Source organism: Rana temporaria, chromosome 10 (genome assembly GCF_905171775.1).
Source record: "Rana temporaria chromosome 10, aRanTem1.1, whole genome shotgun sequence".
NCBI classification, from domain to species: domain Eukaryota; kingdom Metazoa; phylum Chordata; class Amphibia; order Anura; family Ranidae; genus Rana; species Rana temporaria.
This window is the reverse complement of record NC_053498.1, coordinates 22,708,429-22,735,846: the sequence shown is the minus strand read 5'-3', so window position 1 is coordinate 22,735,846 and position 27,418 is coordinate 22,708,429. Positions and strand designations below refer to the sequence as shown.

The window sequence follows — 27,418 nt, the reverse complement described above, 5'->3', positions numbered from 1 at the left end:
GAGACCGAAAAATTATTTCAAGGGTTCCTCTGTAAATGGCTGAGAAAGACTGCTCTACTCTATAGGGAAAAAAACGTGACTCTCTTTTTGCAAAAGTTTAAAAATGGGCTAGAGGGTAGGTGTTTTGAACATACTGTATGCCAAGTACCTTCTAACCAGCATGCACCGCCAATTAAATATCACAAGCTGCGTGCCTTCAAGCTTAAAAAGCTAAATAATTTCATATGTTGTATAAGAAGACAAGCCATGCTCATGCAAAAATACTATAAATCAAAAATTAACAAGTGCGATATAATCCATGAAACTCCCAATAAAAAGTGTTAACTAAATCAAATCAAATAAATGCCATCAGTTCATGTGTAAATAAACCATTGTAATGCAGTCTATGACAGTCCCAAATAAAGTGCTCATTGTTTTTGATTTTATGTATATGCATCCTGATAAAACTATTTGTGGGACACAGCTGCTCAAATCACGACACCACATCCCATATACACTATATAGAGGAAAAATGGGGAAAGGGTAACCAACCCTGGGACTATTAGAGGTGTCAAATGAAATAAGTCATATAAACATAGTAAAAAAAATAGTTTTTATTTTTATTTTACAAAATCGAACATTAAAATTTAAACACAAATAGCCATCCCAAAGGACATAATATGCTCAACAAAGGGCAAAAAAAACGTGTGCCGGAATTGCTCTACATGTTTCGCTCTATTCGAGCTTCATCAGGAGCTGTACAGGTAATGCTGAAAGTAATAAAGACAATGAATAAGGGATGGAACAACATATATATAAATCAACAAATGTTTGTAAACACACTAGAGTAATTAAATAAACAATCACAACCAAAGTATGCAATTGTAAAATCAATAATTGTGAAATCAATAGGTAGATAAGCTTTGATACTGAAATTAGATGCAGATAAAAATATTAAAAAATATTTTAATAATATTTATATTGGGCAACACTCACCACTTTGGGCCAACTTTAATCCACATATATGTATTTAAAAAGCAGGAGGGACTATTTGATAGAATATCTACGTAAATCACATGTCGCCATAGCTTGCCTTAGGAACCATGCACCATCAACCCACTCACTATTCAATCATTGGGTTATAGCATATAGGAACGGAATCTGAATATAAAAATAAATTCATGGTCGTTTGTATGCTGTATGTCCAGCATACAAACGACCATGAATTTATTTACCAGAATGAGTGCTCCCGTCTCATACTTGATTCTGAGCATGCACTTTTTTTCCCCTCGGAAAAGCATATAAACACGACCGGTTTTCACGATGAGAAAAAGGCTGACGGGAAAAAATAGAGCAGGTTAAAAAAAAATTTGGGCAGTTTTCTCGTTGGGAAAACTGCTATGGAGCATACACACGCCCTTCTAAAAAAATTGAAGTTTTCTCGTCGGGAAAATCAGTTGTGTGTACGAGGTATTAGACTACGACAAGCCGTGAAAATTAATTTTTTTGCTACTGAGCATGCTTCAATTTGTTTCCGAGAATGTGTCGGAATTTAGCGCGGCAGAATTTGTACACACGATTGGAAATTCTGAACAGATTTTTTCCCAACGGGAAAATAGAGAACCTGTTCTCTATCTTTTTCCGGCAGTTTTTCCGTTGGAAAAAGTCAGATGGAGAATACACACCGTCAGGATTACCGACCAAAAGCTCTCATCAGATTTTTTCCGATGGGAAAACCGATCGTGTCTACGGGGCATAATACATATAATAATTTTTACCAGGGGAGACCAAAAAATTATTTCAAGGGTTCCTCTGTGTTAAAATGGCTAAGAAAGACTGCTCTACTCTATAGGGAAAAATGGGACTCTCTTTTTGCAAGTGTTGCAAAGGTTTAAAAGAGGGCTAGAGGGTAGGTGTTTTGAACATACTGTATGCCAAGTACCTTCTAACCACTGAGTCAAACATCTCAGTAGCATGCACTGCCAAGTTCACCAACCATGGCATCAGGTCATGCCAAACTGGACACTGCCAGCAATACTCTCTGCAATAGTTTGCTTCAGCTGGCCCCTTTCTGGGGTAACAACAGTAGCTAAGGGGGCTGAGACGACAAGTTCTTCTGCATCCATCATTAATATGGGCATAACCTAAAACCATTGAATTTATTGATTTCGTTCACTTCCTATTTTGAAGCACTATTCTTCTTTTCATTGACCTCAGCGTTGTTCTGTAAAGGTACAGATAAAACTTACACAAGTTCATTGCCCTGGGACTGTTTGTAGTAGTTTCCATGTACATAATCATTCTCTGTCTCCCAAAATATTAATTACTCCTTGTGCTGGTTTTTGTGTGTTACTCATCCTAAGAGATGCAGGGGAGGAGCTCATAGGCGTTTCTCATATATGATGACAACTGATGCCATATATATGTAAGCATCATTTTGTGCCTTGGTTTTTGTTATCATGGGCACGCAGAAGATGGCTAAATACGTAGCGGCGAGGGGCCTCTTATTGCTCTGTCTTCTGGTTTTCATTGTCCCAGGTAAGAACCAATGGATCTCTGCTGTACTGCAGAATTACTAACATGTATTGCAGACGTCCTAGCATGCTCAAATCAGTACAAAATATAGATTTTTTTTTTACTGTAATGGGTCTATCACCTTTTCTGTAATGGGTGTAGCATGTCAATGCAATGGGCCCAGCACCTCTACTGCAATGGGTCTATCATGCTAATGCAATAGGGCAAGGGCTTTTTCTGTAATGGGCCTAACTTGTTCACTGCAATGGGTCTAGTGCCTTTTCTGTAATGGGTCTAGCGCAGTGATGGCAAATTGTGGGTCCCAAGATGTTTTGAAACATTTCCCATAATGCTCATGCACTCTTCAGTGTAGTTGAGCATCGTGGGAAATGTAGTTCTAAAACATCTGGGGTGCCAAGGTTCACCATCACTGGGCTAGGGTATTCACTGCAATGGGTCTAGTGCCTTTTCTATAATAGGTCTAGCGTATATACTGCAATTGGTCTAGAACCTTTACTGCAATGGATCTAGCATGTTAATGCAATGGGTCTAGCACTTTTTCTGTAATAGGTCTAACATATTCACTGCAATGGGCCTAGTGCTATTTCTATAATGGGTCTAGCTCATAAACTCTGCAGTATAGTTGAGCATCATGGGAAATGTAATTCAAAAACATCTGGGGTGCCAAGGTTCGCCATCACTGGTCTAGCGTATTCATTGCAATGGATCTACAACCTTTACTGCAATGGATCTAGCATGTTAATGCAATGGGTCTAGCACTTTTTCTGTAATAGGTCTAGCGTATTCACTGCAATGGGTCTAGAACCTTTACTGCAATGGATCGAGCATGTTAATGCAATGGGTCTAGCACTTTTTCTGTAATAGGTCTAGCATGTCTAGTTCCTTTTCTGTAGTGGGTCTAGCGTATTCACTGCAATGGGTCTAGTGCCTTTACAGGAATAGGTTTAGCATGCTAATGTAATGGGTCAAGCTCTCTCCTGTAATGGGTCTAACATGTTCACTGTTATTGGTCTAGTGCTTTTTCTGTAATGGGTCTAGCATGTTCACTGCAATGAGTCTAGCATTTTCACTGCAATGGGTCTAGTGTGTGAATGCAATGGGTCTAGTGCCTTTTCCATATCTGGTGAAATGTTTTCACTGCAGTGGGTCTAGTGTCTTTACCGTAATGGGTCTAGAGCCTTTACTGCAATGGATCTAGCATGTTAATCCAATGGGTCTAATGCCTTTCCATAATGGGTCTAGCATTTTCACTTCAATGGGTCTAGGACCTTTACTGCAGTGTACTAGAAGCATCATATCAAAATCCCATGAGAATGCTCTTTAGTCTATTGTAAGAGTGCATTTTGTCGGATTCTTAGCTCATGAAGGTATGGTGATGCTCCCGGACCCAGAAGCAGCTCTAAAAAAAAGATAGAGGTCAGGAAAAAGATAGAGGTCAGCTCTAAGGTAAGTATTTGTTTTTTTTTTTTTGGTTTTTTTGGGAGGGGATACAGTTTGCAAACAAATAGCTTTTTGTTAAGCCTTTTTTTTGGTGATAGTGGTGGGGGTGCAGAGGGCTGGCAAAAATTGGACCTTCCATTTGCCATTGACAATGGTCTGCTTAAAAAAAACATTCTAGATGTGGGTAGGTGTCAATATATTGGGTTGTTATTGTTATGTCCCTACTGGGGAAATCCACCCTCCCTATTTGTCCTGTAGACCATTGTTCCAATCCTGAGGAAGTGATCCAAAATGTTACATTGATCACCGAAACAGAAGGTAAAAGGAAAGCCACCAAAAGAGGAAAGCCACCAATAAGGATACCTATTTTTTTTTTTTGTAAAACTTATTTTATTGAGTTTAGTCACATCTTACAGTTTAGCAATACTCGTTAGTAACAGTGACGTACATTTTTCCATTCCAACAAAACAACAAAGAAAACACAAAGAAATATCCGAAGGTAGCCAAAACAAGTAAAGCATAAGAAAGTTATTCTTGAGAGTAGGGTGGATGGCTCGCCTATCCTCCTCAGTTATCTAAGCACAGCGCGTTTCGGGCTCTGGTATTGCCACGAGTGGAGAACCACCCTAGGCGGTTCCAGGAGCGACCCTACCCAGGGTCCACGCCGGAGGAGGGGTGCCATTCAAGGCCTCCAACAACCGCCCCCAAGGCACCTTCCAGGCCCAGGCCCCCCCGGTCCCCGCATTTCACAATGAGAATCACAGCGCTGGCGCTATCGCTCAGGGCGCACACACGTGGGTTGTGAGCCCTGCCGTGCGTAGCCATCTCAGCATTTCGGGGGCATTAACCATGTCAACAGCAACAACTGTAAAAGTGCTTAACCATATAGAAAATAATAATAATGATAATAAAAATAATAATAAAAATAAAGGAGAGAGAGAGAGAGAGAGAGAGAGAGAAAGAGAAAGATCGGAATCTCACCAAAGATGCATGAGGGATCCACCCCGTCTGCACCGGGCCACCAGTCGCCAGGCTATCGCGTTGAAAGAAAAAAACGGTTATTTTAAGCAATGTCCGCGGTCTACGCTCCGTATCATGGGCGGTTTACATCCCTGTTGTGACCTAGAGTTGGAGGATACCTATTTAAATGAGGAATATTCCCTTTACTTTGAAGAGACGTCATCTCACTTCCTTTTCTGTCTCTGGGAGAGGAAATTAAGGGCAGCTGACTTTCATGCTAGATATGATCTTAGTAGAGATCTGAAAGTGCGGACTACGATAAAAAATGAAAATATAAGGAAGGATGTTTTTGAAAACTTTTTGGGGACATTTACTAAAACTGGAGCGTTCAAAATCTTGTGCAGCTCTGCATAGAAACCAACCAGCTTCTATGTTTTATTATCAAAGCTTAATTTAACAAGCTGAAGTTATAAGCTATAAATAATAATAAACCCCTGCATGAAATTAAATATCACAAGCTGCGTGCCTTCATGCTTAAAAAAGTAAAAAAAAATTGTCAAGAGTTATATAAGAAGACAAGCCGTGCTCATACAAAAATACTATAAATCATAAATTAACAAGTGTGATAAAATCCACAAAAGTCACAATAAAAAGTGCTAACTAAATCAAATCAAAAAAAATCCAATAAATTCATATGTGTATCAAAGTTGATAAAAAACATAAATAAACCAGTCCAGGAAAGTCCCAAATAAGTGCTTATTGCAAATCAAATAAATTCATGAATTCAACTATGTAAAGTTTATTCAAAGCTGGAGTTCAGCTTTATGTTTTATGATTATGTAAACTGCATAATCTCAGCCCTGGAAAATTGAGCTGGGAGTAGCAGGAATATAATGGGCGAGTAGGTGGACTACTCATTATTTAAATTGTAATTAATAGCTAACATTTGATGGGCAGGATGGGAAAAGCCTGGAATGAATATTTTATACGAATATATAAATGCATGCAGATAAATACAGGAAGGGGGTAGGTGACTAATATGTGGGCGCAGGTGGTGAAGACAGGGCGGGTGCGCGGTAAAATAGGAAGGACCGCTCACGAACATGGAAGAAGGATGAGACGGGAGAAAGTAATTGTTATCGCAGACTATAATTATTGTTATTATTAGTACTATCAGGGCTGGGCGCTGTTTTATAGCAACAAAAAAAATGACTCGTCTTCTGATATTATACCTAAAAAATAAAAAAAATCTTACCCATTTTAAAGTGCTTAAATGAGCTCTTTGATTTGTTGGGGTATCCCAATCTAAATCAGATTTAAAATGCAACTAAACCCAATCACTAAAATGGCACATACATGGGGTTGATTTACTAAGACAGGAGAATGCAAAATCTGGTGCAGCTCTGCATAGAAACCAATCAGCTTCCATTTTTTTTTGTCAAAGCTTAATTGAACAAGTTGAAGGTAGAAGCTGATTGGCTACCATGTACATCTGCACCAGATTTTGCACTCTCCAGTTTTAATAAATCAACCCCACAGTGCCTTGAAAAAGTATTCATACCCAGTGGCGGTTCGTCCATAGAGGGCGCTGGAGCGCTGCCCCCTCTGGCTCTCACCGCCACTAAGTCTAATAACATAGATTCATGCATTGCACGAATCTATGTTATTATCGCCGCTGCCGCTGTTCTATTCAGATGGTCGGCGCTCATGTCCGGCCATCTGAATAACGGCAGCTGGTTGGCTGTACGGAAGTGCCTATCAGAGCCCTCGGGTCCCGGAAGCTTATACAAGGAACACACTAGGGATGTGCTCCTTGTATAATACTGACAGGCGTTTCAGCCAATCAGGTTCACCAGTTCTGGTAACCTGGTAACCTGATTGGCTGAAGCGTCATCGAGGTTGGGAGAAGACATCGAGGGACGGTGGAAGCAGGATGGCTGACCCCAAAAAGGTAAGTGCCGGGCTGAAATGGGGAGGGGGCATTTTACAGGGCACAGTGGCAGAATTTAACAGGGCACAGTGGCGAGTACAATTGATGGGCACAGTGGCGAGTACAATTGATGGGCACAGTGGCGAGTACAATTGATGGGCACAGTGGTGACAACAATTGATGAGCACAATGGTGACAACAATTGATGGGCACAGTGATGACAACAATTGATGGGCACAGTGGTGACAACAATTGATGGGCACAGTGGTGACAACAATTGATGGGCACAATTGTGACAACAATTGATGGGCACAGTGGTAACGTTTGATGGCATGGCACAGTGGCTGCGTTTGGCATGGCACAGTGGTGACAACAATTGATGGGCACAGTGGTGACAATTGATGGGCACAGTGGTGACAATTGATAGCACAGTGGCTGTGTGTAATGGCATGGCACAATGGTGACAGTTAATTGGCACAGTGGCTGCGTTTGATGGCATGGCACAGTGGCGACAATTGATGGCACAGTGGCAACAATTGATGGCATGGCACAGTGGCTGCAATTGATGGGCACAGTAGCTGTGAATGATGGGCATAGTGGCTGCCTTTGATGGGCACAGTGGCTGCAATTGATGGGCACAGTATCTGTGTATGATGAGCACAATGAGGCTGCAATTGTTTTTTTTTTTTTTGTTTGCGCCCCCCAAAAAATTTGGAGCACCAGTCGCCACTGTTCATACCCCTTGAAATGTCCCACACTTTGTCATGTTACAACCAAAAACATGAATGTATTTTATTGGGATTGTATATGATAGACCAACACAAAGTGGCGCATAATTGTGAAGTTGGAAGGAAAATGATAAATGGTTTTACATTTTTTTTTTTTTACAAATAAGTATGTGAAAAGTGTGGGGGGTGCATTTGTATTCAGCCCCCCTGAGTCAATAATTTGTAGAACCCCCTTTTGCTGCAATTACAGCTGCAAGTCTTTTTGGGGATGTCTCTACCAGCTTTGCACATCTAGAGAGGGACATTTTTTCCATTCTTCTTTGGAAAATATCTCAAGCTCTGTCAGATTGGATGGAGAGCATCTGTGAACAGCAATTTTCAAGTCTTGTCACAGATTCTTAATTGGATTTAGGTCTGGACTTTGACTGGGCCATTCTAACACATGAATATGCTTTGATCTAATTCATTCCATTGTAGCTCTGGCTGTATGTTTAGGGTTGTTGTCCTGCTGGAAGGTGAACCTCCGCCCCAGTCTCAAGTCTTTTGCAGACACTATAGTTTTTTCTTTTCTAAGATTGCCCTACATCTGGCTCCATCCATCTTCCCATCAACTCTGACCAACTTCAATGTCCCTGCTTAAGAAAAGCATCCCCACAACATGATGCTGCCACCACCATGTTTCACGGTGGGGATGGTGTGTTCAGGGTGATGTGCAGTGTTAGTTTTTCGCCATACATATTGTTTTGCTTTTAGACCAAAAATTTTAATTTTGGTCTCATCCGACCAGAGCACCTTCTTCTACATGTTTGCTGTGTCCCCCACATGGCTTCTAACAAACTGCAAATGGGACTTCTTATGGATTTCTTTCAACAATGGCTTATTTCTTGTCACTCTTCCATAAAGATCAGATTTGTGGAGTGCACAACGTTGGCCTCGTACACACAACCGAGAATCTCGTCGTTAAAGAAACACTGTTTTCCTCGACGAGTTTTTTGACAGGCTTGTCGAGAATCTTGTCAAGCTTTCTTTGCATACACACTGTCAAGACAAAATCTCGTCGTTCTCAAACGCGGTGACGTACAACACGTACGGCGGCACTATAAAGGGGAAGTTCGATTCCACTGGCGCCACCCTTGGGGCTGCTTTTACTAATCTCCTGTTACTGCGTGTTAAGTAAAAGTTTGGTGAGAGACGATTCGCGCTTTTCAGTCTGTTACAGCGTGACGAATGTGCTATCTCCATTACGAACGCTACTTTTACCGGAGGTGCGCTCCCGTCTCATACTTTTTTTCGGAGCATGCGCGGGTTTCTAAGCATTCACACAAACGTGTTTCTCGTTGAAAACCAGCCCAACGAGAAACACAATGAGGAAATTGAGACTCCCGACGAGAAAAAAGAGAACATGTTCTCTTTTTTTCTCTTCGAGATCCACGACAGTTTTCTCGACTAAAAACATACACACGACCGTTTTCCTCGACAAAAAAGCTCTGCCACCAAGTTTCTTGATGGATTCTGTCGAGGAAAATGGTCGTGTGTACAAGGCCTAAGCGTTTTATTAACTTACATAGGTGTGTATGAGGCCTTATAGTTGTCCTGTGGACAGATTCTCCCACCTGAGCCGTGGATATCTGTAGCTCCTCTAGAGTTACCATGGGCCTCTTGGCTGCTTCTCTGATTAATGCTCTTCTTGCCTGGTAGGTTTGCAGTTGTGCCATACTCTTACAATTTTCGGATGATGGATTGAATAGAGCTCCGTGAGACATTCAAAGCTTGAGATATTTTTTTAAAACCTAACCCTGCTTTAAACTTCTCCACAACTTTATTCCTGACCTGACTGGTGTGTTCCTTGTCCTTCATGATGCTGTTCACTAAGGTTCTCTAACAAACCTCTGAGGTCTTCACAGAACAGCTGTATTTATACTGAGATTAAATTACACACAGGCCATTGGTTCCACTAGATTTTAGTTAGAGGTATCAGAGTAAAGAGGGCTGAGTACAAATGCATGCCACACTTTTCGGATATTTTTTAGTAGAAAATTGTGAAAGCCATTTATAATTTTTCTTCTACTTCACAATTATGTGCCACTTTGTGTTGGTCTATCACATAAAATCCCGATAAACAAAAATAAGACCAACAATTTAAAAAAAAAAAACATATTTTTTACTTTCTCCTATAAAACATATCCAATAATAAAAAAAAATCGAATTTCTTAATTAGTTAAGGCCAATATGTATTCTGCTACATATTTTTGGCAAAAAATCCCAATAAGCGTGTATTGATTGGTTTTCTCAAAAGTTATAGCGTCTACAAACTATGCAATATATATTTGGAATTATTATTTATTTTACTAGTAATGGCGTCGATCAGTGGCTTATAGCGGGACTGCAATATTGCGGCGGACAAATCTGACCAGTGACACCGATACAGTGATCAGTGCTAAAAAATATGCACTGCCACTGTACTAATGACACTGGCTAGGAAGGGGTTAATGTTAGGGGCGATCAAAGGGATAAATGTGTCCCTAGGGTGTTCTTACTAACTGTGTGGGGCAGGTGCTTGTACTGTGGGGAGACAGAGATCCGTGTTCCTGCTTAGCAAAAGAAACACAAGATCTCTGTCTTCCCTTGTCACAGAACACCAATCTGCCTTGTTTACATAGTCAGACTGTTATTGTCTCTGTCAGGAATGATCGGTGGGTCTCGGTGGAAATGGGCTCTCCCGGACCCGCTGATTGGCTCCCGCTTTTTCCAATCACAGCGGGAGCTGGTCGCCGGCGGTGTCACGTGCGCGCCGCAGACCCAAAAGTGCAGAATCACGTACCTGTACATGATTCTAACCTGTAGGAGCCGCTGCCTTGCGGCAAGCATTTAAGAGGCGCCCATACCAAACCCCTCCCCTTCCCCCATGCTCAAATGCAGCAGGGCAGCCACACGGCATGGGACCTGGAGGATAGCAGAGGTTGCTGTAGTAGCAGAGCCTGCCACATTCTTCTATGCAGAGTTGCACCAGATTTTTCCACCATATTTTGCACTCTCTGGTTTTAGTAAATCAACCCCTAAGTGAAGAGATAAAGGGAGAAGAAGGTGGAGAAGTGACCCATGGTCATTCACGGTATGAGAGTCGGAACTGTCAAGCCTCGTACACACGCTTGGTTTTCTCGGCAAGAACCAGCAAGAAAACCGCTGGCAGAGCTTTCTTGCCGAGTAAACCGAGCGTGTGTACGAGGCTTTGAGGTTTCTCGTCGAGAAATCTGGCCAGAAACTTGATGAGAAAAATAGAGATCCTGCTCTCTGTTTTCTCGTCGAGATTCTTGTCAGCCTGTTTCCCAGTGAGAAACCAGAGAGGCCCGGATTCACGTAGGAGATACGACGGCGTATCTCCAGATACGCCGTCGTATCTCTGAGTCTGACGTGTCGTATCTTGGCGCCTGATTCAAAAAATCAGATACGCCAGAATTAGTATAAGATACGACCAGCGTAAGTCTCCTACGCCGTCATATCTTAACTGCATATTTACGCTGGCCGCTAGGGGAGTGTACGCTGATTTACGCCTAGAAATATGTAAATCAGCTAGATACGCCAATTCACGAACGTACACCCGGCCGTCGCATTACAGATACGCCGTTTACGTTAGGCTTTTTCCGGCGTAAATTTACCCCTGCTATATGAGGCGTATATGAGGCGTACCAATGTTAAGTATGGACGTCGGGCCAGCGCCAAATTTTCCGTAGATTACATCGTTTGCGCAAGTCGTTCGCGAATAGGGCTGTGCGTAATTTACGTTCACGTCGAAAGCATTGACTTTTTGCAGGTTAATTTGGAGCATGCGCACTGGGATACTTTCACGGACGGCGCATGCGCCGTTCGGAGAAAGCGTCATTTACGTGGGGTCACAATACATTTACATAATACACGGCCACATCTTCCACATTTGAATTAGGCCTATTTACGCTACGCCGCCGCAACTTTGCTTTGAGAATACTGCACTTGCCTGTCAAAGTTGCGGAGGCGTAACGTAAATAGGATACGTTACGCCCGCACAAAGATGCGCTCTCCTACGTGAATCCGGGCCAGAGTGTGTATACTTACCTGTCGCCGTGGAAACCCGCGCATGCTCAAAATGACTTCGATGCATGCACGGTAGCTTCCACGGCATAGGTAGGGTGAAGCGCATGCTCGTCGTACGCGATGACGTCACCGCGTTCTTGCTTTTCAAAAGAACCGCGGTTCTTTTGAAAGGTCTGTGTGTACACTTGGGTGGCAATAGACTCTTGCCAAGAATCTTGTCAGGCAAAACAACGTTTCCTGACGAGATTCTGGCCCGTGTGTACGAGGCTTCAGTCTCAGCACTGGAATTTTCGGTGCTTACAGAAGAGTCCGGGTTTTACCTAAACCATCACCATCATCACATAGGGAACCCATCCTTAGAGGTCACTTATTATTACGTAGCAAATGTCCAAAACCAGTTGTTTCCCAGAGTTTAAGGCCCCATGCACACGAGACGCTGCTAAACTCGAGTTCAGAGGCATTTGGGCATTTTTTTCAACTGCCCCTGAACACATTTAATGTTATCCTATGTGTCCATGCACACGATCACGTTTTTTGGCGTTTCAAAGCAGTTGGGTTTAGGGCCGTTTTTCCAAACCCAAAATTTTGGGTTCAGAAGCTTTCAGCTTTTGCGTTTTAGACGCAAATCACGGCAAAACGCCGCTAAACGCGGCAAAACGCTGCTAAACGCGGCACAGATAGTTTGATTCTGAGCTTGGGGAGGGTCTACAGTGTTTTGGGGATAAACGCTGACAGCCGCAAATCGTGGTAAAACGCTGCAAATCGCGGCAAAACGCTGCGCAATTCGCGGCAAAAAAGGGCGTTTTAAATGCCGGTTTTTGCCTTTGAAAAGCTGAGATTAGAGGCGTTTGTAATAGCGTCTCGTGTGCATGGGGCCTAACTTCAACCATCTTTCCAATGACTTTTTTTTTTCAAAATTCTTTATTTATACAATACAACGGGCGATCTCGCACAGATCACATCAAAAGTGCAGCATACAGAGGTGAACATAAACTTGCAAGTTAAGTGCATATCAGTTATACAGTCATATTCCTCTAAGTCCTATAAACATGACCCGCCGATACGCCCATATTTTCCTTTTTTCTAAGAAATAGTAGTTAGAGGTAGAAAGGGTGTTGGTGGACAGCACCAGTGCCCAAAAGAAGCACAGGAATAGGAGTAGAAAAAGAGAGAAGAGAAAAGAGAGGGGGGGGGGGGGGGGGGGGGCCTGCGGGCATGGACACCCGCATCTCCGGGCCCACTTGTCCTGCAGATTTATCTATATTGGGTTTAGGTCCTCGTCCTTCGCACCATTCAGGTTGGGATTGCTGTTAGCTGCTTTCAGCTCTAGGGCGGTGGGCTTCTGAGGGACTGTCCCTCGTCTGAGTATTTGTGTACGTTCCATAGTTGCCATGTATTTTTGTAGGACTCCTGTCTGTCCTGGTTTGATAGGGTCAGGTCTTCCAATCTTCCAATGTCGTCCACCTTTCGTAGCCACATTGCCACGGTCGGTGGGTCGGGGGACTTCCAACAAAGTGGAATGCAGGCTTTGGCGGCGTCAAAGAGGTGTCTGAGGATCGACTTCTTATACACCCGGGTCGGGATGTCAGTAGCGTGTAGTAGGTATAAGGCTGGGTCGTCAGGGAGCTGTCGTTCCGTAAACGTCTGGGAGATCTTTCTGACCTCTGACCAGAAGGGTTTCAGTTTTGGGCAGGACCAAAAGATATGTAGTAACGTACCCGTTTCGCTCTGGCAGCGCCAGCACAGTTCGGACGTTGTCTGGTATAGCTTACTGAGGAGAGCCGGTGTGCGGTACCAGCGTGTCAAGATTTTATAGTTCGTTTCCTGCACTTTCGTGCAGATGGAAGATTTGTGGGTAAAGGTTAATATGTTTTGTTTCCGTTTTGTCGAGAATGAGCAGCGTAAGTCATGTTCCCACTTGACTATGCATGGGAGTAGGTAGCCGTCCGGAGGCGTCAAGATCGTGGTATACAAGATGGACAGGGCATGCGGTAGGGTCTCAGTGCCCGAGCACAGCTCCTCCAAGGGTGTCAGTGTTTGCTTCCTTGTGTCGGGAAGTGGCAAGGAGCGAAGGAAGTGGTGAAGCTGAGTTGCTGCCAGGAAGTTTAAACTGTAGTGTCCAGTCAGGTCTGTCAGTTCTGACAGATTCCTCCAGCGGCCGGCAACACTAAAGTGGGAAGCCCTAAGCAGTCCCTGGTCCCTCAGGTTTTGGAAGCTCCCATCCCGTATCCCTGGTTGAAAATTTGGGTTTCCCAGCACTGGGTATAAGGGTGAAACACCCTGTGACGGTCCCGTCCTAGTTAGCAATTTAGCACACACCTTAATCGTGGTGCCTATCAGCGGATGGTCGCGTACCAGTCTGGGGAGTGCCGCGAGGCACCACGGGGCTGTCTGTAGTGGAGTCTCGCTCTGGGCCTGTTCTATGTGAGGCCATAATTTTATGTCCCTGTGTCGACCCCAGTCAATGAGGCGATTGAGATGGGCAGCATGGTAGTACGCCCGAATGTCAGGCATGGCCATTCCTCCGTATGTCTTGGGCATGGTTAGCACCGATTTGTGTATCCGGGGATGTTTTCCGGCCCACAGAAAGGTCCTAAATACGTTTTGGATTTGTTTGAAATAATCTGCTGGTATATGTACAGGGAGGGCTTGGAGGAGGTATGTGAATTTTGGCAGTATAGACATTTTAAGTATGTTGCACCTCCCGAACCAGGAGTGGAGGCCGGTGGTCCATTGGTCTAGTAGTTTTTGGACAGCTTTTAGTAGCGGCGGAAAGTTTAGACGGAATGTTTGGGCGAGGATCGGGGGGATGTGTGTGCCGAGGTAGTGGAGGGCTGTGTCCGTCCACTGTAGTTTAGTGCTGCCGCGGAGATGTTCCAAACAGGAGTTCGGGACTCCCACTCCCATCGCCACCGACTTGCCCATGTTAATTTTAAGGTTAGATATTTGTCCATATGTCTCAAACTCTCGCATGAGACTGGGAAGGGACACCATCGGGTCAACTAATGAGAAGAGCAGGTCATCCGCGTAAGCGGAGACCTTGTACTCTCCTCTTCCCAGCTTAACTCCTGAGATGGTCGGGTTCTGTCTGACACGACGTAGGAAGGGCTCCAGCGTAAGGGCAAACAGCAGCGGCGACAGGGGACAGCCCTGCCGTGTTCCGTTGCTTATTTGGAACGGTCCGGATAGGACCCCATTGGCTCTAACCCTAGCTGATGGGTCAGTATATGTCGCCTCTATCCAACTGAGCATCTTACTGCCCAGTCCGATATGCGACAACGTCTGAAACATAAATTGCCAATTTACGCGATCGAACGCCTTTTCGGCGTCGGTGCTAACAAAGACGCACGGTGTTTTGGTGGTGCTTACTCTGTGGACAAGGTTCAGGACTTTGGCAGTGTTATCCCTCGCCTCTCTAGAGGGAACAAAACCCACCTGGTCCAAATGGATCAGGTTCGGGAGGTGATTTTGGATCCTACATGCCAGGATTTTGGTGAGGAGCTTAAGGTCTGTGTTAAGCAACGAAATAGGTCGGTAACTACCACACTGTCCTGGGTCTTTCCCCTCTTTAGGTATGACCGCTATCTGTGCTTCCAGTGTGGAGACATGAAGCTTCCCGCCAGCCCCCAGCATGTTGAACAGTGATACCATCTTGGGCCCCAGGGTTTGGAGGAATGTCTTGTAGTAAGTCACGGTTAGTCCGTCTGGTCCTGGAGCCTTGCCCGGTTTGGTAGCGCTCAGAGCCGACTGTAGTTCAGGGAGGGTAATGGGTTCTTCTAGCAGGTCTCTGGTGTCTGTGGGTAGTGTCGGCATGTCTGACGAGGATAAATAGTCTCGCATCGCGGTTATGTCAGTGTCCCGGCGCTTCGGGGGTAGGTTGTACAGGGTCCCATAGTATTCTCTAAATACCTCAGAGATGGATTGTGGTAGTGATGTTTTCCAATGACTTTTTATTGCAATGACACAACTGGTGCAAAGAACTGGGGAAAGTCTTATAAATGTCAGTTTCACCTCCATATGCTGAAGGGCATTTGTAGGGTAATAATTAGATCTCCGTGTCCCCATGATATAATTGTACACCTATAGCCAGTATTTAATATGTATATTTATTTTACAGATTTCTTTTCTTAGACCAATAAAACATCCTGTGCTTTTTCTCTCTTATTTAGCCAAGGCCCTGAAGTGCCACTCCTGCTGGGGATCTCTAAAGGAATGCAAATTAAAAGAAGTCACATGTCCTGGGAGCAATGACACATGTGGAAGCGCCCTTATGATGGTGAAGTCTTGTGAGTGTCCAGTGTTGTTTATAATATATTTAAAAACCTCAAGTATAATCTAGACAGGTAAAAATAAGACCAATGAGCTACACCGATATTAAAGTGGTTGTAAACCTCAGACATGAAACATGAACAAAGCATATCCCTCTTTATTGTGTGTACTTGTCCCAATCCAGAGCACTAAGTGCCATTTCTGTCTGCTGCCTCATTCCTCTGCTATCTGCAGAGGAATGAGGCAGCAGACAGAAATGGAACTTCTGACTTCTGTTTCTGAAATCACTTCTGACTTCTGTTTCTGAAATCACTTCTGACTTCTGTTTTCCTGACACCAAGAGAAAAAAGGTGAAGGAGGGAGCTCCATCACACAGCCTGTGATTGACAGCCTCAGCTTTGTTCTTGTGTGAAGAGGGTGTGTGTCTCCTCCCTCCAATCAGCTCTCAAAGCTCCTCTGGCTAAACTCTACAGTGTGTCATTTCAGCTCCCACATCCCCTGCTTTCTGAGAGCTTGGAGAAGCTGTAAAATGTCTGCACTTTGAATGGATGTGGAGAAGATAGGATAGGCGGCACGGATAGGCGGCATGGATGGGCACTGATAGGCGGCATGGATGGGCACTGATAGATGGCACAGATGGGCATAGATGGGCACTGATAGGTGGCACTAACGTATGTGTTGTACTAATGGATGCCAATCAGTGCCAAACAATGCCTGCCAATCAGTGATGCCCATTAGGGACTCTGATTGGCATCCATTGTGGGCACTGATTGGCATCCATTATTTGTAATTGTCATCCCCGGTGGTCTAGTGGCATCCCCTGTGGGCATCCTCGGGGAGGCTGTGCTGATAATCGATCAGCACAAACCCCCCTGTCAGAGGAGCAGCCGATCGACTCTCCTCTACTCGCGTCAGACAGACGCGAGTGAGGAAAAGCCGATTACCGGCATTTCCTGTTTACATCGTGATCAGCCGTCGGAGACTCTTTACCTAGATCGGTGTTGCGGGGTGTCAGACTGACACCCTGCAACAACGATCACCGCGATGCGCGCCCCCGGGGGCGCGCAGCGGCTCAATATCCTGAGGACGTCATATGACGTCCACTCAGGATATTGAAACCACTTTGCCGACGTCTTTTTGCATAAGGTGGGTGGCAAGTGGTTAAGCTAGTGCATTGTTGGTTCACTTACCTTTTCCTTAGATTTCCCTTCTAAATGTTTTTTTTTCTTTGTCTGAATTTCTCACTTCATGCTTCTCCTCGGTAAGCTTCCCCCCATCATCCGAACCGCTCTGGCTGGGGGTTAGTCAGCTTGCTCACCCCCTCCTTTGGGACTACATCCCTGCGGGGAGACGCTACAGTGTCTCCCCGCAGGGATGTAGTCCCAAGGGAGGGGGCGGGCACGCTGACTAACCCCTAGCCAGAACAGCTCGGATAATGGGGGCAAGCTTACTGAGGAGAAACAGGAAGTGAGAAATTCAGACAAAGAATATGATATGATATGAATATAAAGAAAAGAAAGCGTAAAAAAAGAACAGGTAGGCCACAATATATTACACTATTGCTTGCTTTTTAACATTACTTTAAGCTATAGTGTGCAATTGTGTGATTCTTATTTTTGTTTCCTTTGAAGTTCCTATTAAAGAAGATACGGTGATGAAGGGCTGTGTCAGTTCCAAGACACCCCGCAGAAGCATATCTCTATCACCTAGCGCAATAGTCAAAATGTCCCTTGAAGAGAAGACATGTGACACGGATCTTTGTAACGAAGAAACCATCCAAGGTAATAGCATGTTTCATTCTCAGTTGGTTCTCATTCATACGGCCAAATTGACCAGGGTGCAAGAATTATGTGCAAAATTGTGGGCTAGCAAGCTTGTACAAAGCAATATCATGGCGTTTGTAATCTGACTATTATAGCGGTGTTCCAGACGCAATTTTTTTTTTTTAAGTCAGCCGCTACAAACACTGTAGCTGCTAACTTGTAATAAGGGCACTTACCTGTCCAGGGAGCCCGCAATGTCGGCACCCCAAGGCCGATTCGTCCATTGGATCGGGTGCCGGCGACGCCATCCTAACAAAGAGAAACAGGCAGTGGAGCTTTGTGGCTTCACTGCCCATTTCCTACTGCGCATATGCAAGTCGCACAGCGCTTTGTGAATAGGTGGCTGTGTTCAGGAAAAAAAACACACAGGTCCCAAAAGACATCGCACCCCATTTCCCAGAAGATAGCTCGAGGAGGGCGAGAAAGTAGATCTAAGTTGCATATTTACGCTGGGCGCTAGGTTAGCGCTTACGTCGATTTACGCGTTGAATATGGTAATGAGCTAAATACGCCGATTCTCAAACGTACGTGCGGCCGGTGCTTTTTTTTACGTTGTTTACGTTAGGCTTTTTTGGGCGTAAAGTTACCCCTGCTCTATGAGGCGTAGATGAGGCGTACCAATGTTAGGTATGGACGTCGGAACAGCGTCAAATTTTTCACATTTTACGTCGTTTGCGTAAGTCGTCCGTGAATGGGGCTGGACGTAAGTTACGTTCACGTCGACTAGGCATTGAGCGGGCGCAATTTAATTTGAAAATTCGACGTGATACTGAGCATGCGCGCGCATGCGCCGTTCGAAAAAAGCGTTAATTACGTGGGGTCACGATTAATTTCCATAAAACATGCCCACCACTTCCACATTTGAATTAGGCGGGCTTATGCCGGCTAAGTTACACTACGCCGGCGTAACTTAAATACTTATCGCCCGCCGCACGCCTATTTACGTCCACAGAATGGGCGTATATATACGTCCCTGCCTTCTAGCGGGTGGAGGGTCCGATCGGGACCCCCTACGCTGCGTGCGGCGAGCGGCTTACCTCGGGGAGCGATCCGGGACAACGGCGCGGCTATTCGTTTATAGCCGCTCCGTCGCGATCGCTCCGCGGAGCTGAAGAACGGGGAGAGCCGTATGTAAACATGGCTTCCCCGTGCTTCACTGTGGCGGCGTATCGATCGAGTGATCCCTTTTATAGGGAGACTCGATCGATGACGTCAGACCTACAGCCACACCCCCCTACAGTTGTAAACACACACTAGGTGAACACTAACTCCTGTGGTTAACTCCCAAACTGCAACTGTCATTTTCACAATAAACAATGCAATTTAAATGCATTTTTTGCTGTGAAAATGACAATGGTCCCAAAAATGTGTCAAAATTGTCCGAAGTGTCCGCCATAATGTCGCAGTCACGAAAAAAATCGCTGATCGCCGCCAATAGTAGTAAAAAAAAAAATGAATAAAAATGCAATAAAACTATCCCCTATTTTGTAAACGCTATAAATTTTGCGCAAACCAATCGATAAACACTTATTGCGTATCGGCCTAAACTGAGGAAAAAAATATTTTTATATATGTTTTTGGGGGATATTTATTATAGCAAAAAGTAAAAAATATTGAATTTTTTTCAAAATTGTCGCTCTATTTTTGTTTATAGCGCAAAAAATAAAAACCGCAGAGGTGATCAAATACCACCAAAAGAAAGCTCTATTTGTGGGGAAAAAAGGACGCCAATTTTGTTTGGGAGCCACGTCGCACGACCACGCAATTGTCTGTTAAAACGACGCAGTGCCGAATCGCAAAACCTGGCCTGGGCATTTAGCTGCCTAAAGGTCCGGGGCTTAAGTGGTTAAAGCGCAAGTTCTTTGAGAATACGGGACATGCCGCTCTAAGTTACGGCGGTGTAGTGTATCTCAGATGCGCTACGCCCGCCTAAAGATAGGTGATTCTACGAGAATCTGGGCCTTTGATTTTAGATATGTGTAAGATAAGTCCCCCTTATCAACTGTTTTGGCTATTTATGTATTTATTCATTATAATTTTTTTCTTTCAGTGTCTGAGGCCAAAGAAAATGACTTGAACTGCTACTCATGTATATCATCAGGAAAAGACTGTAACAGTGACAGTATGAATAACTTGAAATGCCGTGGAAAACAGGACAAGTGTCTGGATATTTGGGTGCTTGGAAATCTCAGTAAGCATCAGAGACTTAACTAGAAACTTTAGGGCCCTGGTGCATAAAACCATAACTACTGGGGCTCCTTCCATCAGTCCTGGGGCCCTTCCCATCAGTCCCTGGTCCTTTCCTCTGGTTCAGGGTCCCTTCCGTCCGAGTCTTGGCCCTTCCCACTGATCCCAGGGCATTTTACTCCTGTCAGTGGGCCCTTTATAAGCCCCTGTTCACACTACTGCGACTTATGCGACTTGCAACACATAAAGTCACATGACAAGTCAAAACCCATTCACTTTAATGGGTCTTAAGCAAGTCACATGACTTTGGGGTCACAGCAGTTCTGCAGCGGGTCCCATTCCTGTAGTTCCCCCCCCCCCCTATGGTGGCAGAATGGCAGGGCTCAGTCGAAAGTGTGATCTTTGCGACCCTAGGAGTTCCGCCACTGGTAAGCATCATACGATTATTGGGAAATGGCAAGCCTAGCTGCTGTGCTAGACTCCTTTTTTCTCTCTTCGTTAATTCAGGGCCTGATCAATAATCTGTGTGCTATGGTTGAATGCATGTTTCAATGTTTCATGATCTTAAAGTGTATGTAAAGCCAAAAGGTTCAAAACATTTTTGCATAGAAGGGTTAAACCTCACTGTTGGTCCTGGTGTCCATTGACTGCTGTAAGTGATGGGAGATCCACAATTTTAGAGCCGGTACTGGAAAAAGAGAAAAAGGCAAATCTTACAGGGGGGAAACCAGTTCCGGTGACAAATGTCTAAGATGGGATATCCCTTCACTTTGGCAGGATCTCCTCTTGTGTCTCTTGGACAGGAAGCAAAGGGAAAGCTCCCCGATAGGATACAGAAAGCAACGAAAAAAATTGCCCGTGGTCTGAACCATTCCCTACCATATCCAAGTCTAAAATGAAAACGTAAGAAAGCAGATAAAATCACAGAAAAATTTAGTATTTTAACCACCTCCCTGCCGTGCTATAGCCGAATGATGGCTACAGCGCAGGCTTTAATTGCCAGGATGGCGTCCATAGACGTCCTCCTGTGCATGAGCTGCCTGCGCACCCCCTGTGTGGGGCACACACTCTGTGATCACTGAGTCAATGAGACTCGGCTGATCACAGATCAAAGTAGTGGAAACAATGATCGAAGATCGGAGCCAGTGACAGCTGATCATGTGATGTAAACAGAAGATCGATCTCCGACTTTTGACAGAGGGACATCGTTCCCGAACAGGGAGAGGCACTGCTGCTATGCAGTGCCCTCCAGTGCAACCTGCCAGTGATCACCAGTGCCACCTACAGGTGCATATCAGTGCCACCTACCAGTGCCCACCAGTGCTACCTATCAAAGCCCACCAGTGCCACCTATCAGTGTCCATCAATGTTACCAACCAATGCCCATCAGTGCCTCATCATCATACAAAAACATGGAATATCCGGGCTCAAACTTGCCGACCAATTAGCAACCAGCCAAATTCACCTGTCTAACAGTGTGCGTTAAAAACAGAGGTTTAGTTGCATGCATTTGCAAATGCATGTGTAAGCTGCAGGCCCCGTCAAGGCGCTCTGCATACTGCAGTCCTAACTATAACATTGCATTTTAAGTCTCCTTAGTAGGAGCACATGACTGCTGATGGATAGATAAGGGGCAGGTGACTGGAGGTAGCCCAGCCCTCATTAAAGGGGCAGGAGCACACTGCACACTCAGCCCATGGAAGCAAAGGTGCCAGTGCGCTGCCTGACCACAATGACATAAATACAACAAACAAAAGTCACCCCTACCTATGACTGGTCTATACAATAAGGAGTGCTGGAAAGGGCGCTGTATGACAAGTTCTGTGATCACAAGATCCATTTGGACAAGTTCTGTGATCACGTCCATCTTCTTATGGTTGCTGGCTGGTCTGCCACGGTTCTCCAGTAGTCCTTGTATCTGTCCTTTAAGCGATGGAATGATCCCGCTGCTAGCCACCAATTGTAACGGTCACCACCGTTTACGACCTTCCATCCCATCCAAGACAGCTTATCGACACTCCAACCAACAGGACCCGATCCATCCCATTCCCAGAATAAGACAAGATACAGCTCTGTGCTTTCTGGTTTCCAATGCAAGAATGCTTTAATGGTTTCTTCTCAGCTTTTTATGCAGTTACAAGCAGGTGACCGTAATCGAAGGGACACTGAAATCTCCACCCCCCCTCACACCATGGGGCTTCAATCACATACTTTTATCAATAGAATTCACACAAAATATCATCAGTTCCCTTCAATCCACATCGTTAGACAGACGTTCTGTCTCCGACAGACAGGTAGTCACACCTTTACACAATGCACAATGGAATATCTTGGAGTAGATGCAATTAACACCTTTCAACAGAATGTGTCCCCACATTGAATAAGCCAACAACTTGTGATATCTCAAGACATCCTGCAAACATGAATTATTATTAATGTCCCATCTCATGTAATACATGAATTATGATTCACTTGCCACCCCATCTCCTGGCTCAATCTGTGCCCAAAAGTCACTCCTGTTACAGGCGCATATACATACAAAAACATGGAATATCCAGGCTCAAACTTACCGACCAATCAGCAACCAACCAAATTCACCTGTCTAACAGTGTGCGTTAAAAACAGAGGTTTAGTTGCACACATTTGCAAATGCATGTGTAAGCTGCAGGCCCCGTCAAGGCTCTCTGTGTACTGCAGTCCTAACTATAACATTGCATTTTAAGTCTCCTTAGTAGGAGCACATGACTGCTGATGGATAGATAAGGGGCAGGTGACTGGAGGTAGCCCAGCCTCATCATCAATGCCACCTATCAGTGCTGCCTATCAGTGTGCCCATACATTTTACATATCAGTGCCACCTATCAGTGCCCCCCATTAGTGCCACCTATCAGTGTCATGCAGTGGATGGATGGATGGAGTCTGTAAGCATTTGGTTTAAGCAGCCTACTTAAACCAGCTGCTGATGGATGCTGTGAAAAATCATCCACTGCCATAACACCAATTATATATTGAACTTTGAGTCGTGAGTACATTGTTTAATTTTCCTCAAGCCTTGATGACAGGGAGTATAACCCGGAAAATTGTCTTTGAAGTAAGGTTGCACCTTGACTTATTATTATTATGGTGTGGTGCTTCAATTCTGGGTTTTTAGTTCTGTCTGTTGAGAAGTCTTCTCCTTACTTCCTGTGTTGGTGACCATGTAGAAAGTGAGAAGATGGGAATGGAAACTTGACATCGCTTCACATGTTGTACCACAAATTTCCCTAAATTCCTGTTTTGTTAACCAAACCGTACATAATGGCCACAGAAACCACAATAGAAACCTGACCAAGGTCCTAACTCTTCCCTCTCTGTCCAAATAAAGTTTTGCCTGGAGTAGTGGTTTGAGTACCAAGGGCCTTATTAGGGTTTGCTCAACATTAAAAACTATAATGCAAATACTTTTTTTTTCTGTCTTTCTCTCACAAGGTGACATTACAAACGCCAACTTGAAAGGATGTGGAGAGATGAATTGTTCTGACAGTATGATGTACACCAGTCGGCAGTCCTCCGTGTTTGTAAAGTGCTGCAATGAGAATTTCTGTAACAGCGAACTAGGTAATATGAGACACCAGCACCTCATTCTTAGAAAATGGTCAAAGTGAATGTTACCCAAGTAAAAGGTGCCCAATCAAGGGTTGGTTGGGTTTGATGACTTAACCTTGACAGCTCTACCCCAATGCGTATGCTCTCCAAGGGGTATTGGCGTCCACAACTGAGAAATCTAAGTAAAATTTACAAGAAGAGCGCCAAACAATGGTCTTAAGAGTCCATATCCTATTGGTGGTAAAAATGAAACACAGGGGGATAAAATGTATCCAACGTGTTCCGAAGTTAACAATCCTTCTTCCTTGGGGTTTAAATTGATAAATGACCAAGCTACCTACAACGCCCAATGTCTAAGACAGAACGCCGCACACCGAAGGCAGCCCAGTCCTGAAAAAGAGAAATGGCTTAAGCCTGTTTCCTCCCAGGCTATTCCCCTTTAACGTGTTTCAACCTCCCATGGGCTTAATCGTAGAGGTTGGAGTGACATTGTGCTTCCAGGTTTTATTGTTAAGCTGTTTTTCATTTGATTTAGTTTTACCACATGCCTACCGCCTGCCGTCAAATGACAACGGGACGATGAGGCTCTCGTTCTGGGAAGACGTCTCCGCTTTAGCACAAAACTTTAGCACAGATTTTTATCCTAAGAGACCTTGGAGTTGGGTTCAAACTGGGCATACACAAAGGGGTAGTGATGCTTGTGACATCAGTGACCTAATATGGCCAATTATATTGTCCTAATATGGAGCCATATTAGGTCAATAATGTCACAAACATCCACTTTTTTAGGTGCAGTTGTGGGGTGGGGTATCTCCCTCCCACAGCTTTTTGGCCCAGGAATAGCCATGTTGCCATATTAGGTCAGTGATGTCATGAGCATCCCCACCACTTTGTTCTGTGTTGGGTGCAGCTGTAGGGTGGGGAATCTCTCTCCCGTAGCCCATTGGTTCGGTAGGAATATGATCGTGTGAGAGCTTCTCATGGGTTCATGCTAATTGGGTTGACCTAGTTTGGACCCAAACTCATCCAATCCCTTCTATGCAGTTTGAAGTCTTTCTATATGCTCTCCCTACAACATCTTCCAAAACACTAACCTGATATCTCCACTGACCCCTCTCCTCCCCTTTTATTGGGAGGGGGCTGGCGTTTCCATAAGCCCCCATTACTGGCCATTTCAAATATAATTGTTTTATAATGCCCAACATGGACTAAGACAAATCGGTACAAACATACATAAAGGGGCATTCAAAAACCCAATAAAAGAGAGAAGAAAGAAGGAGGGGGGGGGAGACATTATCAACATCATCACGAGGAGGGAGGAATAAGACAGGGTTCATGTACATTCTCATACAATTTGTTGCATATCTATCGACAAATACCCCTGTGAGTGACACTGTGAGGCCAAGGGCCCTCTCCATCAGTAAATCCTCCAGTCAGAGACGACACAGGCCGAAGGATTTGGTCACTCCTTGTCTCAGTACCCCCCTCCCCCCAGCCACCCTCACCCAATCCAGGCGGAGCTCCATTTCAAGAGGTAGAAATCAGGAAGAAAGGGGGGCCCAAATAGGGAAAAGGGGGGGGGGGAAACCAAGGAGGGGACTGGGAGAGGGGGGAGGGACAGACACTGGAAGAGTATCTGGAAGCCCTGGTTGAGTCAGGATGGCCCCCGTGTTCGTCTGTAAATGTGGCTTCCTCAAGAAGTTCTAAGCGCCGTACCTTCTGACGAGAAGATTAACTGGTGCCATGGCGCCCATGTCTCTTTATATTTGTCTTGTTGTTGCCGCACGGTGAGCACTAAGTCTTCCATTTTACTAATGTCCTCTACTCTCCAGATCCAGCTAGCTACTGTTGGATGGGTTGGACTTTTCCATTGGAGTGGGATACAAGATTTTGCGGTGTTCAATAGTTGGCACACAATAGATTTTTTGTACCTCTTAGGTGATATTGTGTTTACGTGTCATAAGAAGAATGCCGGGTCGTCTGGAATAGTGTATTCAGTAAACTTCTGTATGGTTACTGGCCATTTCAAACCTGCTGGCCATGACAAGAATTATGGGTTCAAAGGTTTTCCCAACCAAAATCAGAGAAAAAGGACTGACACATTTCGAAACCTGTAGATGTGCTGCAAAGCAAGATATGGCAAATCCAAACCTCATCCCTAAATGGTTAAAAAAAGCTCACATTGAAGCCTAATTTCCCAAAAATTCACTTTTTCATATTTTTTTTATATTTTTTTCCAGGGTTTAAACAGCCGGACCAAACGCCCAATGGTTTAGAATGCATAAGCTGCAACACGATTGACGGTGAAAGCTGTTCACCACCTAACATCACAACGACCAAGTGCTACGGATCCCTAACATCTTGTTATGAACTTGCAGGAATCAACATGGAAGGTATGAATGGAGTAGCTAGAAAATGTTTCCTTTTTAATGCATTGATATTATGCCTTTGTACCAAATTTCATGCAGTTTTAATCACATTAACATATATGTAAATAGGCAACTATTACTAAATTATTCATTTATAGTGGAAGCAAACTCTACTTTAAACAGTTATTACCAGAACATGTGACCCCATTGACTTTGGATGGGTAAATTCTTATTTTTATTACTGTACATGACCCTGTTGGAGAATTTTCACCTCACTTCCTGTCCTTGTGAAATCCTTTGACAGGAAGTGAGGGAAAATCTCTCCATTGGCATCATAAACAGCAATGGAAAGACTAAACAGAGGTTTTATATCTTCCCCATTCTGGTAAAAAAAAAAAAAGTAACTGGAAATCCTCTTTAAAGTGTACAGTATAGCCAACTTTTTTTCAGTTTTGGGTAGAGTAGAGAAGGGTTTATTGCTGTTACCCTATTTTTCATGTGGCTGATGTCAATGAGAATTAGGGATAGGTTGGCGTTTTGGTCCAAACCTAGGTACGACCCAAACTTTGCCTGTTTGGGTGTTCTGATGAATGCCTAAACCTTTGCCCATTCGACCCCTTTTTCGGTATGAGCAGAGAATCATATATAGAAGTAGTAGAAATACTGGGCCGGATTCAGAAAGATGATCGCATCTTTCTGCGGGCGTAACGTATCTCCGATACGTTACGCCGCTGTAACTTTGGGCGCAAGTTTCGTATTCAGAACCAACTTGCGCCCTTAGTTATGGCGGCGTAACATATGTGTGGCGGCGTAAGCCCGCCTAATTCAAATGGGGATGTTTGGGGCGTGTTTTATTTAAATTTCCCTTGACCCCGGATACTTGACGTTTTTTGTGAACGGCGCATGCGCCGTTCGTGAAAAAATCCCAGTGTGCATGTTTGAAATTACGTCGCAAAGCCTCATTGGTTTCGACATGAACGTAACTTACGCAAAGCCCTATTCGCTAACGACTTACGCAAACGACGTAAAAATTTCAAAACTCGGCGCCATACTTAACATTAGCTACGCCTCATATAGCAGGGGTAACTTTACGCCGGAAAAAGCCTAACGCAAACGATGTAAAAAAAGTGCCGGCGGGACGTACATTTCTGAATCGGCGTAAATACCTATTTAGCATATTCCACGCGTAACTATACGGACGCGCCACCTAGCGGGCAGCGTGATAATGCAGCCTAAGATACGACGGTGTAAGACACTTACACCAGTCGGATCTTAGGGATATCTATGCGTAACTAATTCTCTGAATCAGGCGCATAGATACGACGGCCGACACTCAGAGATACGACGGCGTATCAGGAGATACGCCGTCGTATCTCCTATCTGAATCCGGCCCACTGCTTCTATATATGATAGCTTCCTGTTGTCAGTGGTTCCTAAGTAATCAGCCGCTGAAGTCCATGGGATTTATTGGTCAGGTAAGCAAAGGGGTGGGCATAAGAGTGACATCACTGCCCAAAAACGGTCATTACCAAGTGATGTCACTAC

At 44.5% G+C, this 27,418-nt stretch overlaps 1 protein-coding gene across 1 annotated transcript in view; it reads left to right on the top strand.

Moving 5' to 3' along the window:
• The first annotated feature begins 2,407 nt into the window (after positions 1 to 2,407).
• The window catches only part of LOC120916434 (probable cyclin-dependent serine/threonine-protein kinase DDB_G0292550), a 30,351-nt gene continuing 5,340 nt past the window's right edge, over positions 2,408 to 27,418 (top strand). Inside the window, exons 1-6 of the mRNA XM_040327401.1 lie at positions 2,408 to 2,517; positions 15,810 to 15,926; positions 17,541 to 17,690; positions 19,783 to 19,923; positions 23,388 to 23,516; positions 25,745 to 25,897. Coding sequence (XP_040183335.1) covers positions 2,439 to 2,517; positions 15,810 to 15,926; positions 17,541 to 17,690; positions 19,783 to 19,923; positions 23,388 to 23,516; positions 25,745 to 25,897 — 769 coding nt within the window. The 5' untranslated portion in view covers positions 2,408 to 2,438. The remainder of the gene's footprint in view (positions 2,518 to 15,809; positions 15,927 to 17,540; positions 17,691 to 19,782; positions 19,924 to 23,387; positions 23,517 to 25,744; positions 25,898 to 27,418) is intronic.